The sequence below is a fragment of the Euleptes europaea genome, chromosome 3 (genome assembly GCF_029931775.1).
Source record: "Euleptes europaea isolate rEulEur1 chromosome 3, rEulEur1.hap1, whole genome shotgun sequence".
Classification (NCBI taxonomy): Eukaryota; Metazoa; Chordata; class Lepidosauria; order Squamata; family Sphaerodactylidae; genus Euleptes; species Euleptes europaea.
The window spans coordinates 4,775,950-4,791,488 of NC_079314.1; the positions used below are offsets into that span (position 1 = coordinate 4,775,950).

A 15,539-nucleotide genomic window follows, 5' to 3' on the forward strand; every position below is an offset into this window, starting at 1 on the left:
ACTCTGACATCTCCCGTGCAGGGAGGAGTTTTTCTCCCCATGAGAGCCAGCGTGGTGTAGTGGTTAAGAGCGGTGGTTTGGAGTGGTGGAGTCTGATCTGGAGAACCGGGTCTGATTCCCCCACTCCTCCTCCACATGAGCGGCGGAGGCTAATCTGGTGAGCTGGATTTGTTTCTCCCGCTCCTACACACGAAGCCAGCTGGGTGACCTTGGGCTAGTCACAGCTCTCTTAGCCTTACCTACCTCACAGGGTATCTGTTGTGGGGAGGGGAAGGGGAGGGCGATTGTAAGCCACCCTTAAGTGGTAGAGAAACTGGGCATATAAAAACCAACCCTTCTCTTCTTCTTTCTTTCTGACCTCTTTGCTTTCTGCTCGGGGCTTTGACCTCCGGAATGAACATGGGTGTCCTCTGCACTCGGCCCCGTCTGAACGCGCCTCGTTTCCAAACACGATACATGCCAGGAGTCATTTATTTCCCCCACCCCATCCCTTCTTTCAAAGCAGCCACTTGCCTTGGAGAGAACCTGCTGGGGGGTCTGACTCCAAACACTCCCCGCCCCCAAATCCAGCCCCCTCTCCCCCTGCCTTTCCTTGACTCACAATCCCCCCACTCAAGACCCATCCAGTCTCTCCCCTCCTCCCTCCCACCCACCCTGCAAATCTGGATCCCTCGCGAGGCCTCCGCAATGAGGGAAGGGGCTGCATCTCCCCCCCCACCCCAGCCTTCTGCAGAGAGAAAGGAGGAAAAAGGAGAGCCAGACGGAGCAACCCCCCCACTCCCAGGCTTTTCGGTGTTTTTGTGTGTGTGTGTGGGGATGTCTTTCCTCTCCCGGATTGGGGCCAGCCTCTGACCTCCCTTGCATTTCCCTTCCCCACGCGCCCCCTTTTCTTTCTCTGCAAAACAGGCTGGGGGGCCTTATTAAACCGGCCCAGGGGCCGCAATTGGCCCCTGGGCCGGACTTTGGACATGACTGCTCTAATAGCATCAGGAGCATTGTAACAAAACAATGGAACTTTTATGCAAGACCACCAGTTTCTTTTACAACAATACCATTTACTGGGTCTGTTAATCTGCCTTTCTCATGGTAATGGAGTATCTACAGCAGGGGTCCCCAACATGGTGCTCACAGGGATCATGGCGCCCACTGCAACCTGGTGCCTGCCAAGGGTTATTAGAAAGTGGGAGGGGCCAGGTGGGGTTTTGGGGCCAGTAAGGCTTCTGATTGGTCTTTGAAAGCTTGATTGGTTGTGCTGATTTGTTTTTAAAAAACTTTGCTTCAGTAGAAGCTACCTCCACAGCACAAGTATCTCCACTGTGTGACTGAAGGTAAGCTGCGGCAGCCATTTTGTGGCTGGATTCACCTCCTGAATCAGCCATTTTCTGGCTGTGCCCACCAGGCTGTGTCAGAATTCCATAAGTGCCCGCAGGCTCAAAAAGGTTGGTGACCCCTGATCTATAGAATGACTTAAGCCTGCAGTCCCTCCTTGACCTGTTGGAGTATTCTCCTATTGGACATCACTGCCTCAATGTCAGGCCTGTCTCTCAGTTGGTTTCGTTTTCCCACTGACCAGCTCTCAAGGACTGTTATGCATACCTAAACCCATTTGAAGCTGTGGGAACCACAGCGCTGTTTGTGTTTTGTAATCTCTTGCTTTTTTCAGGCTTTTATATTACCAAGTGCAAGCCGGCAAGCTCCATTGCTGTCACCTTTTCTTTATGCTCTGTTAACCTATTTGACCAGTAAAAACCAACTTCTTTGGACCTGACTGTCTCTGATGTGGTTTTTGGTTCAGATTGGGCCAAGGGCTTACATTACACTCATCTCTTTTCCAATCTCCATCCCTTCTATTCATCAGATTCCTTATACTCACCCTGACCAAACGGGCTCTCTTGACTAGATCATTGAGCTTCCTCAGGGCAGAATTTCGGGGCAGGTTCTGGATGTCCGTGAACAAGTCCTGCTCCTCGAGCTCAAAGAGCCGTCGGTTGTCGGAGATGAGCAGTGGCTCCGACCAGAAGGACCCGATGTAGACACGCAGCACCTCGGGTGTATTGAACACTTTGCCTAGCGACCACATGAGTGCGCCGTAGACCCGCATCAGTTGCTGCGTCTCCACCATGTCGGCCTTGTTCAGGACCACCCGGATCTTGTCCTCGTTGCCCTTGAGGGCCCGGATGGCCTCTGAGAACTCGTCCGAGATCTCCAGCTTGTGGGCGTCAAAGAGAAGAATGATGAGGTCCACACGCTCAGCAAACCACTGCAGCACCGCTGGGAAGTCGTAGCCTGCATGAGAAAGGAGAAGCTTCTCTAATAAGGGGTTATTTTTGCATGTTAGGTTTAAAGAGCCATTTTTGCAAGGCAAGTGGATCATCGCTTGCAATATTTACAGCACTAAACCACTTTGAGAGAGTTCCCATGGAATATATGTTAGCTACAGTCGATTTAAATTGTTTTATGGTGATCACATGTTATTTTGATTTGATCAAATGACTGTAAATTAAATATTGATTGCTACAGTCGATGTTACATCACTATATATGAATGTTCCTTTAATAGAAACATGGAACATCATCAAGGAACTTTTGGAATCTCAAATAGAACCCATTCCTCCCACCCAATTTCTTTTGAGTCTAATTGACATTATATTCAATTATATTTTTTTTAAGATTTGATAATCAACTGTATATGCAGGTCAGAGGAATAGCAATGGGCTCAGTTACGGCGCCCACAATAGCCAACATTTTCATGACGGACTTTGAATGCAAATTTATCTATGGCTTGAATCCTTTAAAGGAACAGATATTTGGATATCGTCGTTTCAGAATAATAGTGAAATTAAAGGGCATTTTAGATGCCATAAATGTTTAGCATGCAATCTTTGCTTAGAAGTAAAAGAATTTAAACGAACGGATTCAGAGTTCACTTTTCGTTTAAGAGATTTCATCGATTGTGACACAAAATATTGTGTTTATTGCCTTTTATGCCCATGTGGATATTTATATATAGGCTCCAGCATCAGACCCATAAAAAATAGACTATTAGAACATAGGTCCAGGATTCGGGCTAAGATAACCAGTGCTCCAGTAGTCCAGCATTTCATGACGCTTCGCCATAGTGAAAATTATCTGCAGTTCTTTGTTCTGTGGCGCGTCAGAGGTAAACGGTTTGATAAAAGGGACACAGAGAGGATTTTAAGACAAAAAGAGGCATTTTTCATACACCTCTTTAATACCATAGAACCTAATGGTTTGAATTTGGAAAATGATTTATCTTGTATGTTATATAGGCTGTGGCTCTTTAAATGTAACTGACATGGTCAAAGGAAAAGCACACCTGTATACTATTTAATCACTAGCAAACCAGTAGTTAACATTACAACTTGTCTTTGGTATTCTGATAAGGAACCTGTAAGCCACTATCAGACAGAAAATTGTTGTCAAAATGCTGTAATTACATAAGATGGATAACAAGCATTAAGAATTGTGAGTATTTTGGATATTATATGATACATTATATGATATATATAGGATGTATATTACAAGTATGTTTTTTGTATATATCAAGGGGTTAGAAGTGGGACTGAAGAAGACTTCGAAACGGCCGTACCCCCTTCTACTGTTGAGACTTTGTTCTCTTCTATCATTGGAATAGTATTTTTGCTGAGTTACCATATATGGACCAGTTTGAAGATTGGAATTTAATGATTTACATGTGATCCATGTGGACATTTCATCATTGTATATTTGTTGCAAGCAGTAGTCAGCTTGGGATGTCATGCTGTACTTACACTTTGTACAATAGTTTGATCCACTCTCAATAGAAATTGCATTTTACTAATGTTAGTGTCAGTACTGATTTCCAAACCTCCAGGAAGTAGCTGGAGATCTCCTGCTATTACAACTGATCTCCAGCCCATAGAAATCAGTTCACCTGGAGAAAATGGCAGCTTTGGCAATTGCACTGTATGGCATTGAAGTCCCTCCCCAAACTCCGTCTTCCTCAGGCTCTGTCCCAAAAACCTCACGCCAGTGGCAAAGAGGGACCTGGCAACCCTAGCTTGGCTGGGCAGGCTGCTGTCAGCACAAAGGGGAGGATCATCTTCATACTGTGGAAATAGTAAAATGGAGAAACCTGCACATTCCACAAGGAGGTAGTTTTTATTGCATCCTTTACTGCATTATTATCCTGTTTATATTGTGATGTTTTCTTAATGTTTGTGATCCGGTTTTATTGCATTGTATACAGTATCTACTATACTGTTTTATTGCCATTTTTAAAAACACTGTAATCCACCAGGAGTCTCAGCAAGAAAAGCAATTTAGGAATCCCTATTCTGCCAAGGAAGGTTGGGCCAGTCAAAAAGGCCATTTATGCATGGCTCTTTCCTCGCAGTCACCCCACCAACTACTTTGGGGCTTTGCTTGGATTATGCATGCATTTTCTGACCATCAGAGGTCGCCTCGTTCCCCACATTTGTTTCTGCACGTTTTCCCAGTTCCTGGATGCTGGCTAAACAGGAATCCAGAAAACACAGGCAAAATGCACAGAAACGTGCAGGGAGAGCGAGGTGACCTCTGACGGTTGGAAAATGCAAGCATAAGCAAAGCAAAGCCCCGAAGTAGTCAGCAGGGTGACCGCAAGGATGCAGCCATGCATAAATGGCCCCAGTCTCAGCCAGGATTGTTGTGAGGATAAAATGGAGAAGGGAGAAATGTTGTAAGTCACTTTGGCTCCCCATTGGGGAGAAAAGTGGAGTATAAATGTAAATATTTCAATAAGAAGAGGAAAGGGCTTAATACTGCTAGCAAATGCCAGTTAAACCCTGCTTGTTTTCTTACTTGTTCTTAACAAACACATACCAAACCACACTGTCTTGACTTGTACCAGTTTCAGAAAGTACAAAGACATCTGTGCAATATGTACCTTGAAAAATGAAGCCATTGTGTTAGCTTGTATTCACTACTGCTCCCTGTTCCTCAGAACCGGGAGGCCCCCCTGTGCTCCATTGATTTGCCTCTCTGGCTGTCACTGCACATGAATACGACTTATCCTGAATCACACCCTTGGTCCAGCGAGGTCAATATTGTCTACTCAGGCTGGCAGTGGATCTCCAGGGTCTCAGGCACAGGTCTTTCACATCACCCCCTAACTTCTTTTAAGCGAAGATGCGAGGGATTGAACCTGGGACTTTCTACATGGCAAGCAGAGGCTCTACCACTGGGCCACAGCCCCTCCCCAGTAAACCAGCACTTGTATATCATCCCAAGAGAAGCATGCACAAGGATTCTCTGAAAAAAACCTGTGTTATAGCTGATAAAGGCTGGGAAACCCCAGAAGCATCACCACTGATGAAAGCACAATCCTGTCCTTGAGCCCTGACCAACTAGGCAAAGGGCAGAGGAAGAACTAGCTGGGCTGTAGTGCGTTTGCAGAGTGGGGATGCCCACCCTCTGTCCCATGAGTTGTTCAAGTAAAGACGTATGTACATTTTAGAGCATCAGGTGCGCCTGTAATTTCAATCCAGGAAAAAAGCCTAGTGCCTTCAGCGGCCATACCAGGTGTAGATCTCCCGGTGTGTGTGGGGGAGAGGCTAGGGTTGCCAGGTCTCCAGCCACCACCTGGAGGTTGGCAACCCCAGGGGAGGCCACACAGAGAAGGCCTGCACGGCGCCCCGCTCCCCCTCTCCCAGGCGGGAGGGCAGCCAGCGGTGGGCCCGAGCAAACGAGGCAAGGCAGGAAGGGAGGAAGAAAAACAGAGAAAGAGGAAAAGGGAGGGAGGGAGAAAGAAATGGAGAAAGGGGGAGAAAGAAAGAAAAGGACAGAGGGAAAGAAAGAAAAGGATGGAGGGAGACAAAGAAAGAGACAGAAAAAGAGGGAGAAAGAGGGAGAGAAAGGAGAAAGAGTGACAGAAAAAGAGGAAGAGAGAAAAGCCTCCCCCCCCACACACAACCCCGCACACGCCGGGCCCGCGCAACCGGGCCCCAGCCTCCCCGCCTCCCCCGCCCACACACACACAGCAGCGCACGGAGCCCCGCACAATAAGGCCCCAGTCTCCATACCCTCCCCCTCCAGAGTCCACAAAAGGCCCCCCCAAAACCCGATCGGCTCCCGCATCCACCCACCCCCCTTGCTGCTCAACAGCCAACAGGTAGCGAGAGGGGCTTACAATGTGCCGCGGCGTTCCTGCACGCCGCGGCTGTAGGGAGTAGCTTTGGGGGAAGCGACCAACAGCCAACAGTCGGCGAGAAGAGGTCCAAAGGGCGCCACAGCGCCCCATAAGCCGCGGCCCCAGGAACACCCTCAGCGAGGGCCGCCTTGCGCCCCACCTCTGCAGCAGGGCCACGGAGCTCCCGAGGGCCACAAAAAATGTCCTCAGGGGCCACATATGGCCCCTGGGCCTGAGGTTCCCCATCCCTGCCATAGAGCAAGGGTGTCGAACTCATTTGTTACGAGGGCCGGATATGACATAAATGTCACTTGTTTGGGCTGGGCAATGTGTACCATAAAATGTAATGCCAGGTACCAGAGATACAAACGTTACAGAAGCACAGGAAAAGCCAATTAATGATATGATTTTTTAAACTTTATTTTTTACTTAAAATACAAGCATGCTTAAAATAAAAAGCATGCTCTTACAGTATTTTCTTTTATTTAACAGTCTTTGATCAATGACACCTTGGGACTGGGGGTGGGGGTTGCCTCGGCTGGTAGCCCGCAGTGGACTCGGCTGCCCGGATGGGGAGCAGGGGCGCGGTGGCTGCCTCGGCTGGATCCCAGGCCAGAGAAGAGCTCTCCAGGGGCCTGAGATCCAGCCTGCCGGCCGTATGTTTGACCTCCCGGGCCTAGAGTCCACTCTCCAAAGCAGCCTTTTTCTCCAGGGGAACTGATCTCTGTGGTCTGGAGATCAGTTGTGATTCCAGGAGATCTCCAAGCCCCTCCTGGAAGCTGGCAACCTTAGTTGTCTGGCCATTTGCAACCGAGAAACCAAAGATAAAATGTTCCCACAACTGTGGTTAAATAATAATGTAAAACGATTTCAGCAGGGAGTTACTATGACCTCTTAACTGTTATTTTAAGCATGTTGGTTCATTGACGTGTAAAAGACGCAAATGATTTACACTGAGGATATATCAAAGATGTTTTTGGAGGGAGGGTTTGGCCTCCCCCCCTCCAAATCCTAGTCAGCCCATGACGGAGCTAGCCAAGTAATTAAAAGCAAAAAGCACGCTTTGCAAGAAAGTGTTTCTATGGCTCCCCACTCCAGCCTAGACACCCCCTTTCTGCCTGATGATAGCAGGTTTTCTCTGCCCTGCATTCTCCTCCGCTCTCCTTGCCCCATCAAATCCAAACAAGACTGTGAGTTTTCTTAGCTGCTGGACGCCAGCCACCAGCACGGCCCCTCCAGCCGGCCGGCCGGCCCCCCTCCCTCTTGGCAGGCCAAGTTCACAAATGCCTGTTCCACAGCACCAAAAAAGGAAATTGAGTCGTTCCATAGGAAAGGCTGAGCCCGGGGGCCTCATTGTTCTGACAGACTGAAGAAAAATAATATGGGGGGGGGAATCTAAATAAGAGCGGGAGGGGGCTGGCAACGCACTCTTTATCTCGGTCAACCACGGTGCCTCACTGCCTCACATACGGGAAAAGGGGCTTGCCAAGGGTCATCTGAGTGACGGCTCCTGCTTTGACTGGGAACATTCAACTCTGGTTTGGGGTCACGAGATTGAGATTCTCGGCCGATAGGACAAAGAAGCCGTTCTCTGCTCTCGCTGGGGATTCCAACCTCCAGGTAATAGCTGGAGATCGCCTGCTATTACAACTGATCTCCAGTCAATAGAGATCAGTTTCCTTGGAGAAAATGGCCACTTTGCCAATTGGAGTCTATGGCATTGAAGTCCCGCCCCAAACCCCGCCCTCCTCAGGCTCTGCCCCCAAAACATCCCACCATTGGCGAAGAGGAACCTGGCAACCCTAGCTCTCCCTCTGTCCCAGGATTGAGAAGGAAATAGGGGCAGGCTGGAATTTAAAGGAGAGTGTGCCAGGGCTTGACCCCAGAGCCCATTTTGAATGCTACATACCTGAAGAGCACGTAACAGTAATAAAGAGAATGCTCATGAGTTCGTGCAGAGTGCTTTCCACCCATTGCTGAGTACATAAGCCAGCGTAGCATCATCAGCTTTGGGGATGCGAAAGTCCTGGAGATTTGGGAGTAGAGTAGGGTTGCCATCTCCAGGTTGGTAAATACCTGGCGATTTTGGGGGTGGAGTCTGAGGAGGGTGGGGTTAGGGAGGGGAGGGACTTCAGTGGAGTATAATGCCATACAGCCTGCCCTCCAAACCAGCCATTTTCTCCAGGGGAACTGAATCTCTGTTGCCTGGAGATCTGTTGTAATTCCAGGAGATCCCCTGACCCCACCAGGATGTTGGCAACCCAACAGGCATGAGTGGAGTTAAGTGGCCACAATGCTTTTAGGTCAGAAGGCCTGGCTTCCCAGCAAACCTGTCCCCTGCACCTGCATTTTAGGAAACAAACAACTGCAGATTTATAGGGCAGGCAGGAAAACAAGCAACCCTGATTATTAGGGTTGCCAACCTCCAGGTGGTGGCCGGAGATCTCCCGCTATTACAATTGATCTCCAGGTGACAGAGTTCAGTTCCCCTGGTGAAAATGGTCACTTTGGAAGGTGGATCCTATGACATTAACCCCATTGAAGTTCCTCCCCAAACCCTCCCCTCCTCACGCTCCACCCCAAAATCTCCAGGTATTTCCCAACCCGGAGCTGGCAACCATACTAATGATCCAAAAGCAAAGTCCTGACCAAAAAAAACAACAACCCTCAAACCAACATAGTTTCTTTGGTCACCCATGAGGACTAGGTCCTTATCACATGCTTCGCCGCCACTGCATTTCCCAAACTTTTCAAACTGCAGAAATCCTTACTTGCATTAAAAAGCACAGGTGCTTTAAAATCTAGGATTGCCCCCATATTGTGAGAGCTTCAAAAGAATACATTTGACTTCCCCCCCCTCCTTGTTGCCTTTTGGTTTATTATTGGCCAGCAGAACATATAATTCAGGCATTCATAAATCACAACAGGTAGCCGTGTAAGTAGGGTTGCCAGGTCCCTTTTCGCTACCAGCGGGAGATTTTGGGGGCGGAGCCTGAGGAGGGCGGGGTTTGGGGAGGGGAGGGACTTCAATGCCAAAGAGTCCAATTGCCCAGTGGCCATTTTTCTCCAGGTGAACTGATCTCTATCGGCTGGAGATCAGTTGAATTAGCAGGAGATCTCCTGCTACTACCTGGCAGTTGGCAACCCTACGTGTAAGTTTGCCTGTAGCAGTAGAAAAGAGCAGGAGTCCAGTAGCACCTTAAAGACTAACAAAATTTCTGGCAGGGTAGGAGCTTCCGTAAGTCACCACTCACTTCTTTAGATATCACTATCTGAAGAACTGAGCTGTGCCTCACAAAAGCTCCTCCCACCCAGCCAGAAATTTCCACTGTTCCTGTGTTTATTTAAGAAAGGGAAGGAGGAGGAGGTGTGAAGTGAATGTCCCCAGAAAGCTTTTCCTGCAAACTGCAACGGGCACCATTGAGGGATTAGGATGGCATTATACCGGAGGTGCCCACGACCTCTGGAGAGAGGCAAGAATTCCGTTTTACTCTTAAGATTCATGGGCCTCCATATGAGGTCTTTTGGTATTCCTGTGTACCAACATACAAAAATGGGGAGGGGGGGTGTTCAGGCCAAATGTCATGATAAATTATATGGGTAAATGGATATCTCTCAGAGTCTTTAAACGGCTGCATGGGCCCTTCCCTTGAACTGGTTTGGAGAACAGGCAATCCGCGACTGAATTCACACATACACCTTGAAATTGCTATTAGCTCAACTTTGGGGTTTAAAAAAACTTGTCTTCCTTACCAGCACCACACCCGGCCACCCCAGTGGGGCTGTTAACAGCTCCAGAAAGGGTGGTGGTGGATTTTAATCAGGAAAAACATTATGGGAAAGAATTTAAACACCCCCTTCCCTAGCACTAATTCTAATCCTAGGGTTGCCAGGTCCTCCCTGGCCAGCTCCAGGTTTGGGAAACACCTGGAGATTTGGGGATGGAGCCTGGGGAGGACTGGGACCTCAGTGGTGTACAGTGCTATAGATCCCACCCTCCAAAGCATCCATTGTCTCCAGGGGAACTGATCTCCATCATGTGGAGAGGAGCTGTACTTCCGGGGGATGTCCAGGTCCCACCTGGAGGCTGGCATCCCTATGGTCCAACACCCTAATATAGGCAAGGTTTCTAAACTGAAGATCTGGCAACATGGGGCAGTCGCAACAGGTCTCTAGGGAATGATTCGTCAGTGATGAACATTCTTGCTTGACGTGCCGGTAACAGTTCTTTAAAAAGCAGGCACTCAACAGGTGCAACAAGTTTTCAATGTCTGAAACAACTTTTACCTGTTGAACTTGTGCTTGTCACCCAGTTTTTAATAACAGAACTCCAGATTTTGAAATCTGCTTGTTGCTTATTGGAGTTTTTGAGTGAACATATAACTCTAGCTACAATCCTAGGAAGAGCAGTAATTCCCCACACAGGGCAGGCTGATGGCTCTGGCATGTGCCAACTTGCAGCAAGGATTTCTCCTGCTTTGGAATCTCCACGGCTCTGTGGCTGCATGCAGGAGAGAGAGCCAAAGAGCCAGGCAGGCTGCAGGCAGGCCCAGGCTGGAAAAAGCGTGGCAACCCTTCACAAGAAAGATGATGCAAATTACAAGCCTTCTCCACATAGTTGCTTCTCCATATAGTTGCTCATCAGATGCTTTGCAGGCTCCCTGTTGTTCCACCCGTGCAAAAAAAGCCAAGCTTAATCAAGCCCTGACATGTAGCAGCTGGTAAGCTTCATTTAGGGTTCTCAACCTCCAGGAGGTGGCTGGAGATCTCCTGGGAGTACAACTGATCTCCAGGTGACAGGGTTCAGTTCACCTGGAGAAGATGGTTGCTTGGGAAGGTGGACTCTATGGCATCATACCCAATGAAGTCCCCCCCCAAACCCTGCCCTCTTCAGGCTCCACCCCAAAATCTCCAGGTATTTCCCAACCCAGAGCTGGCAAACCTGTATCATTCAGCTGGCAGTCCACAATTTGCCCAGGCCTGAAGTGGTTTACTAGAAAGCCAACAACCCACTTCTGAAAAAAATGAGGCATCCACAGACTGAAGCCCACCTTTAGCCAGACTTTCTAGCCTGTTAATCCTGATGGAGACCCCTAAATGTGCACAAGTTCTCTGTCTAGGGGCAGCAATCTGCATATGCTCAGAAGAACTCTTCTTGATTATCAGCACCATTACCAGCTGTGCTTTTTGAGAGTCAAACGCTGACACTCAAAAGCAACTCTGATTCAGACCAAGTGGTGCCTGCCTGTCTGGGTCTCGAATTAAAACAGGAGGCAACACACTTCCCTGGTTGACTGTGCACAGTCTCAGCATCTCATTGAAACTGGGCGGTGACCTGTGCCTAGTGTCTGACACACTCAGTTCCCCTGGAGAATATAGCTGCTTTGGGGGGTGGACTCTGTGGCATAATACTCTTATGAGTTTCCACCCCTTCCCAAAATCTGCCTTCCCCAGGTTCTACTCCCAAATCTACAGGAATTTCCCATCCTAGAATTGGCAGACCAAGCTGGTGCCCTAACTAGATACTTTGCAATACAGTTTAAATGAGGGCCTCTGAGCCTGTGCAAACTCTTGCCAGAATTGCATAGGGTTACCAACCTCCAGGTCGGGCCTGGAGATCTTGTGGAATTACAACTGGAATTACAACTAATTCTCCTGAAGGAAATGACAGCTTTGGAGGATGGACTCTATGGCATTATACCCCCCTGAGATCTCTTCCTTCCCCAAACCCTGCTCTCCCCAGTCTCCACCATATCTCAAGAAATTTCCTAAACCAGAGTTAGCAACCAAAAATTCCCATGTAAATTGGGGGTCTTTACATACAGTAGGGTTGCCAACCTCCAGGTACTAGCTGGAGATCTCCCGCTATTACAACTGATCTCCAGGCGAAAGAGATTAGTTCCACTGGAGAAAATGGCTGCTTTGGAAGGTGGACTCTATGGCATTGAAGTCCCTCCCCTCTCCAAACCACACCCTCCTCAGGCTCCACCCCCCAAAATCTCCAGGTATTTCCCCGACTAATACAAAGTTTCCTGAAATCAGAAACCTAGCAACGAGCTAGGGCAATTATTTCTCTGCTGGTCTCTGTTTAGAGGGAGATTTTTAATCCAGCCTACATTAGCGGAAAATAGTTCTTCCCAGGGAGAACTAGTTTCAATCTGCTCCCAGTGTTCCAGTCCATTCTGCCAACTCATCATTCGGCCAACCCCTTCTGTAAATCAGGCCTGTGGCAAAGCAAAGAGAAATGGGGCTGGTAAGAGGGCAGATCCCAGTTCAACAAAGGCCCCCCTATGCTTTTTATGACGGGGGGGGGGGGGAAACACTGAACAGGCTAATTCCAATTATTCCATGCAGTTTCCTTCTTACTACCCTCTCAGGCACACACACCCATACACACACGCGCCCTTCCTTCTTTGTGTCCCTGGCACGCAGGCGGCATTCCTCCTCAGCAGTTTGCAAATGAATCATCTTGCCTTTGGGTTTCCATGGTGCGAAGGCTGATCTTTCCTAGAAAAAGCCTAGCTAGCTGCATTGGCTCGGTCCATCCCATCTGCTCCTTTGACTCCTTTCCAGGGCAACCCAAACAGACAGACAGATCATGGGCCTCAAGTCCAGCCAGACCTTTGCCAGTTCAGTCTTGCAAAGCATGAAGGAATTATATTGTTTAGAGTGCCTTTGTGCATGCACAGAGTGCCTTCTCAGGCCCCACACAGGCAATTGTGGGAGGGGGACAGCTTCCAGAACAGAGAACTGGCCATTAATACAGCTTCCAGAGAGCACTGCAATGTCCAGTTGGTGGCTGGAGATCTCCTGGGATTACAGCTGACCTCCAAGCAACAGAGATCAGCTCCCCTGGAGAAAATGGCTGCTTTGGAAGGTGGACTCTATGGCATTAGAGAGATCCAGCGGAGTGTAATGGTTAAGAGCGGTGGACTCTAATCTGGAGAACCGGGTTGGTTTCCCCACTCCTCTACATGAAACCTGCTGGGTGACCTTGGGCCAGTCACAGTCCTCTCCAAACTGACTTTTATACCCTGCCTTTTCTCTACTGAAAGGAGTCTCAGAGCGGCTTACAAAGGCCTTCCCTTCCTCCTCCCCACAACAGACACCTTGGGAGGTATGTGAGGCTGAGAGAGTTTGGAGAGAACTGTGACTGGCCCAAGGGCACCCAGCAGGCTTCATGTGGAGGAGTGGGGAATCAAACCTGGTTCTCCAGACTAGTGTCCGCTGCTCTTAACTACTACACCACACTGGTATTTTGTGGCAAGATGCTCCTCGGGGCTCGCAGTTGCTGACTCCTATCTTGGATCAAATTAACCCACAAAATGCATTAACTCAGAAGACCCCAGAAAACTACCCATACTGCAGAGACCCTTAGTCTACATGCTAAGATAGTTTCAGAGGGTAGCCATGTTGGTCTGCAGTGGAACAGTTAGATTCGAGTCCAGTAGCAACTTAAGACTCAGGTCACCTTTCCTACTCTGGTCTGAGGAAATGAGCTTTGACTCTCGAAAGCTCATACCCTGAAAATCTCATGGGTCTCTACAGTGCTCCTGGACTCGAATGTAACTGTGCTAACGTCAGAGAACCTTCAGAGGAAAGTTGTGCTCACCACATTGCTGGCGAGTGGTTGCTGTAAACAGGGCCCCCAGTCCATGCAGGGAACGGCTTTTCCATATTTCCACTTCACCCTGTTCGCAGAGGTGGGGTTTGACTGGATTCCCAGCATAGTTTAGGGTGAAAGGTTATACAGTTATGAACCCGTGTCTCTCTGCATGGGGTTTGTTGAGGATGCCCAGCAACCAAGAAATATTGGATGAGAGTGGAGGGGGAGGGAGAGAGAGAGAGATGCCCCCCCCCCACACACACACACACACTCTGCTGGAATGCAAGGCCTCCCTACTGACCCATCCCTCAACAGTGGAAAGCAGCAGTCCCAAGGGGAGCAGAATACAGGAATGTTAAGTTCAGTCAGAGGGAAAGCATGAAAGGGCTCCCCCAACCCCACCCCATTCTCATGGAGGGGCTGTTGCTCTAACATATCAGCTCCGGTGGTGGAGGAGAGGAATGAGGTTCCCTTACTTGGGATCAACAGCAGGGTCGCCTCGCTCTCCCTGCATGTTTTGCCCACATTTTCCAGATTCTGGCTAAAACAGCATCTGGCCAAAGGAAGCCCTTAAAGCGGTCAGTGGGGGGTGACCATGGGGAAACGTCCCTGCATAAAAGGCCAATGTTGAAAATATTTACACATAACAGTAAACTATGTTCTGTGTATCGTTCATGCTTGCTATCATCTATTCCCCCATTTCAAACATTTTTGTTCTCTTGAGCACTCATGCTGAGAAATTGTTTCGTGTAACTTGAAGGTTCGCTTGCTGGTTCGTCCTATAAAACAAAAAGCCAGTAAATGGATTTGGGTTTGGTTCAGATCTCTGCTCTGCAGTAAAGTTTATGGGGTGGCCATGGGCCAGTCTCTGCCTCTCAGCCTGACCCACCTCTCCGGGTTGTTAGGATAAAATGCAGAAAAACCCTCGGCTCTGCAGTCTCACCCACAGAAATGTGGTTAATTTACTACCATGGGATACCTTCGACTAGATGTTAGGAAGAACTTCCTGACAGTCAGAGCAGTTCCCCAGTGGGATAGGGGGCTTCTTTGGGAGGTGGTGGGCTCTCCTTCCATGGATGTTTTCAGTCAGAGGCTAGAAGCTATCTGACAGCAATGCTGATTCTGTGAATTTAGGCAGACTGTGAGAGGAAGCCATTTTCCTCCAGGCCAGATTGGCCAGGGACCCTGGAATTTTTTTGCCATCTTCTGGGCATAGAGCAGGGGTCACTGGGGGAGCGAGGGGAGGTGAATTCCCTGTGTTGCGCAGCGGGTTGGACTAGATGACCCTTGAGATCCCTTCCAGTTCTATGTTTCTGTGTTTTAGGACTTTACAGTGTTTTTAAGGGGAGATTATCCTATGTTCATCTCACACTCTTTATCCCTTCAAACACTCTATAGCCTCACTTTCTCTCCCCACCTCCACTTATATGTACCCAAATCTAATCTGGGAGGGGTGGGGCGTCGAGCTATGTAGAAGACGTCCGATCACTACTCTCTGCACCCATCTTAAAAATCACCGCAGTTAAATCCTACCTAAGCCAAAAGTATCCAAAAAGCTATGGGAAAATCAGGGGAAGGCAAAAACAGGAAAAGCAACCTGAAATCGCCGGATTTGAAGCCTTTTCTGGTAGAGGACCTTCAGAGCCTCCGGAGTTCCTAGGCAGCCAGGCAGGCAAAATGGCCACCGAACAAGTTAAGCTGGAAGAAAAGTGCAAAGAACAAGCTCCAGAAGCCTTGGAAAATCAAATAACGACTGCCCTTCGCC

The 15,539-nt window shown here is 48.7% G+C and overlaps 1 protein-coding gene across 1 annotated transcript in view; it reads right to left on the reverse strand.

The window, feature by feature from the left end:
- The window catches only part of EHD2 (EH domain containing 2), a 59,040-nt gene that overhangs the window by 15,585 nt on the left and 27,916 nt on the right, over positions 1-15,539 (reverse strand). The window contains exon 3 of the mRNA XM_056845977.1: positions 1,874-2,286. Coding sequence (XP_056701955.1) covers positions 1,874-2,286 — 413 coding nt within the window. The remainder of the gene's footprint in view (positions 1-1,873; positions 2,287-15,539) is intronic.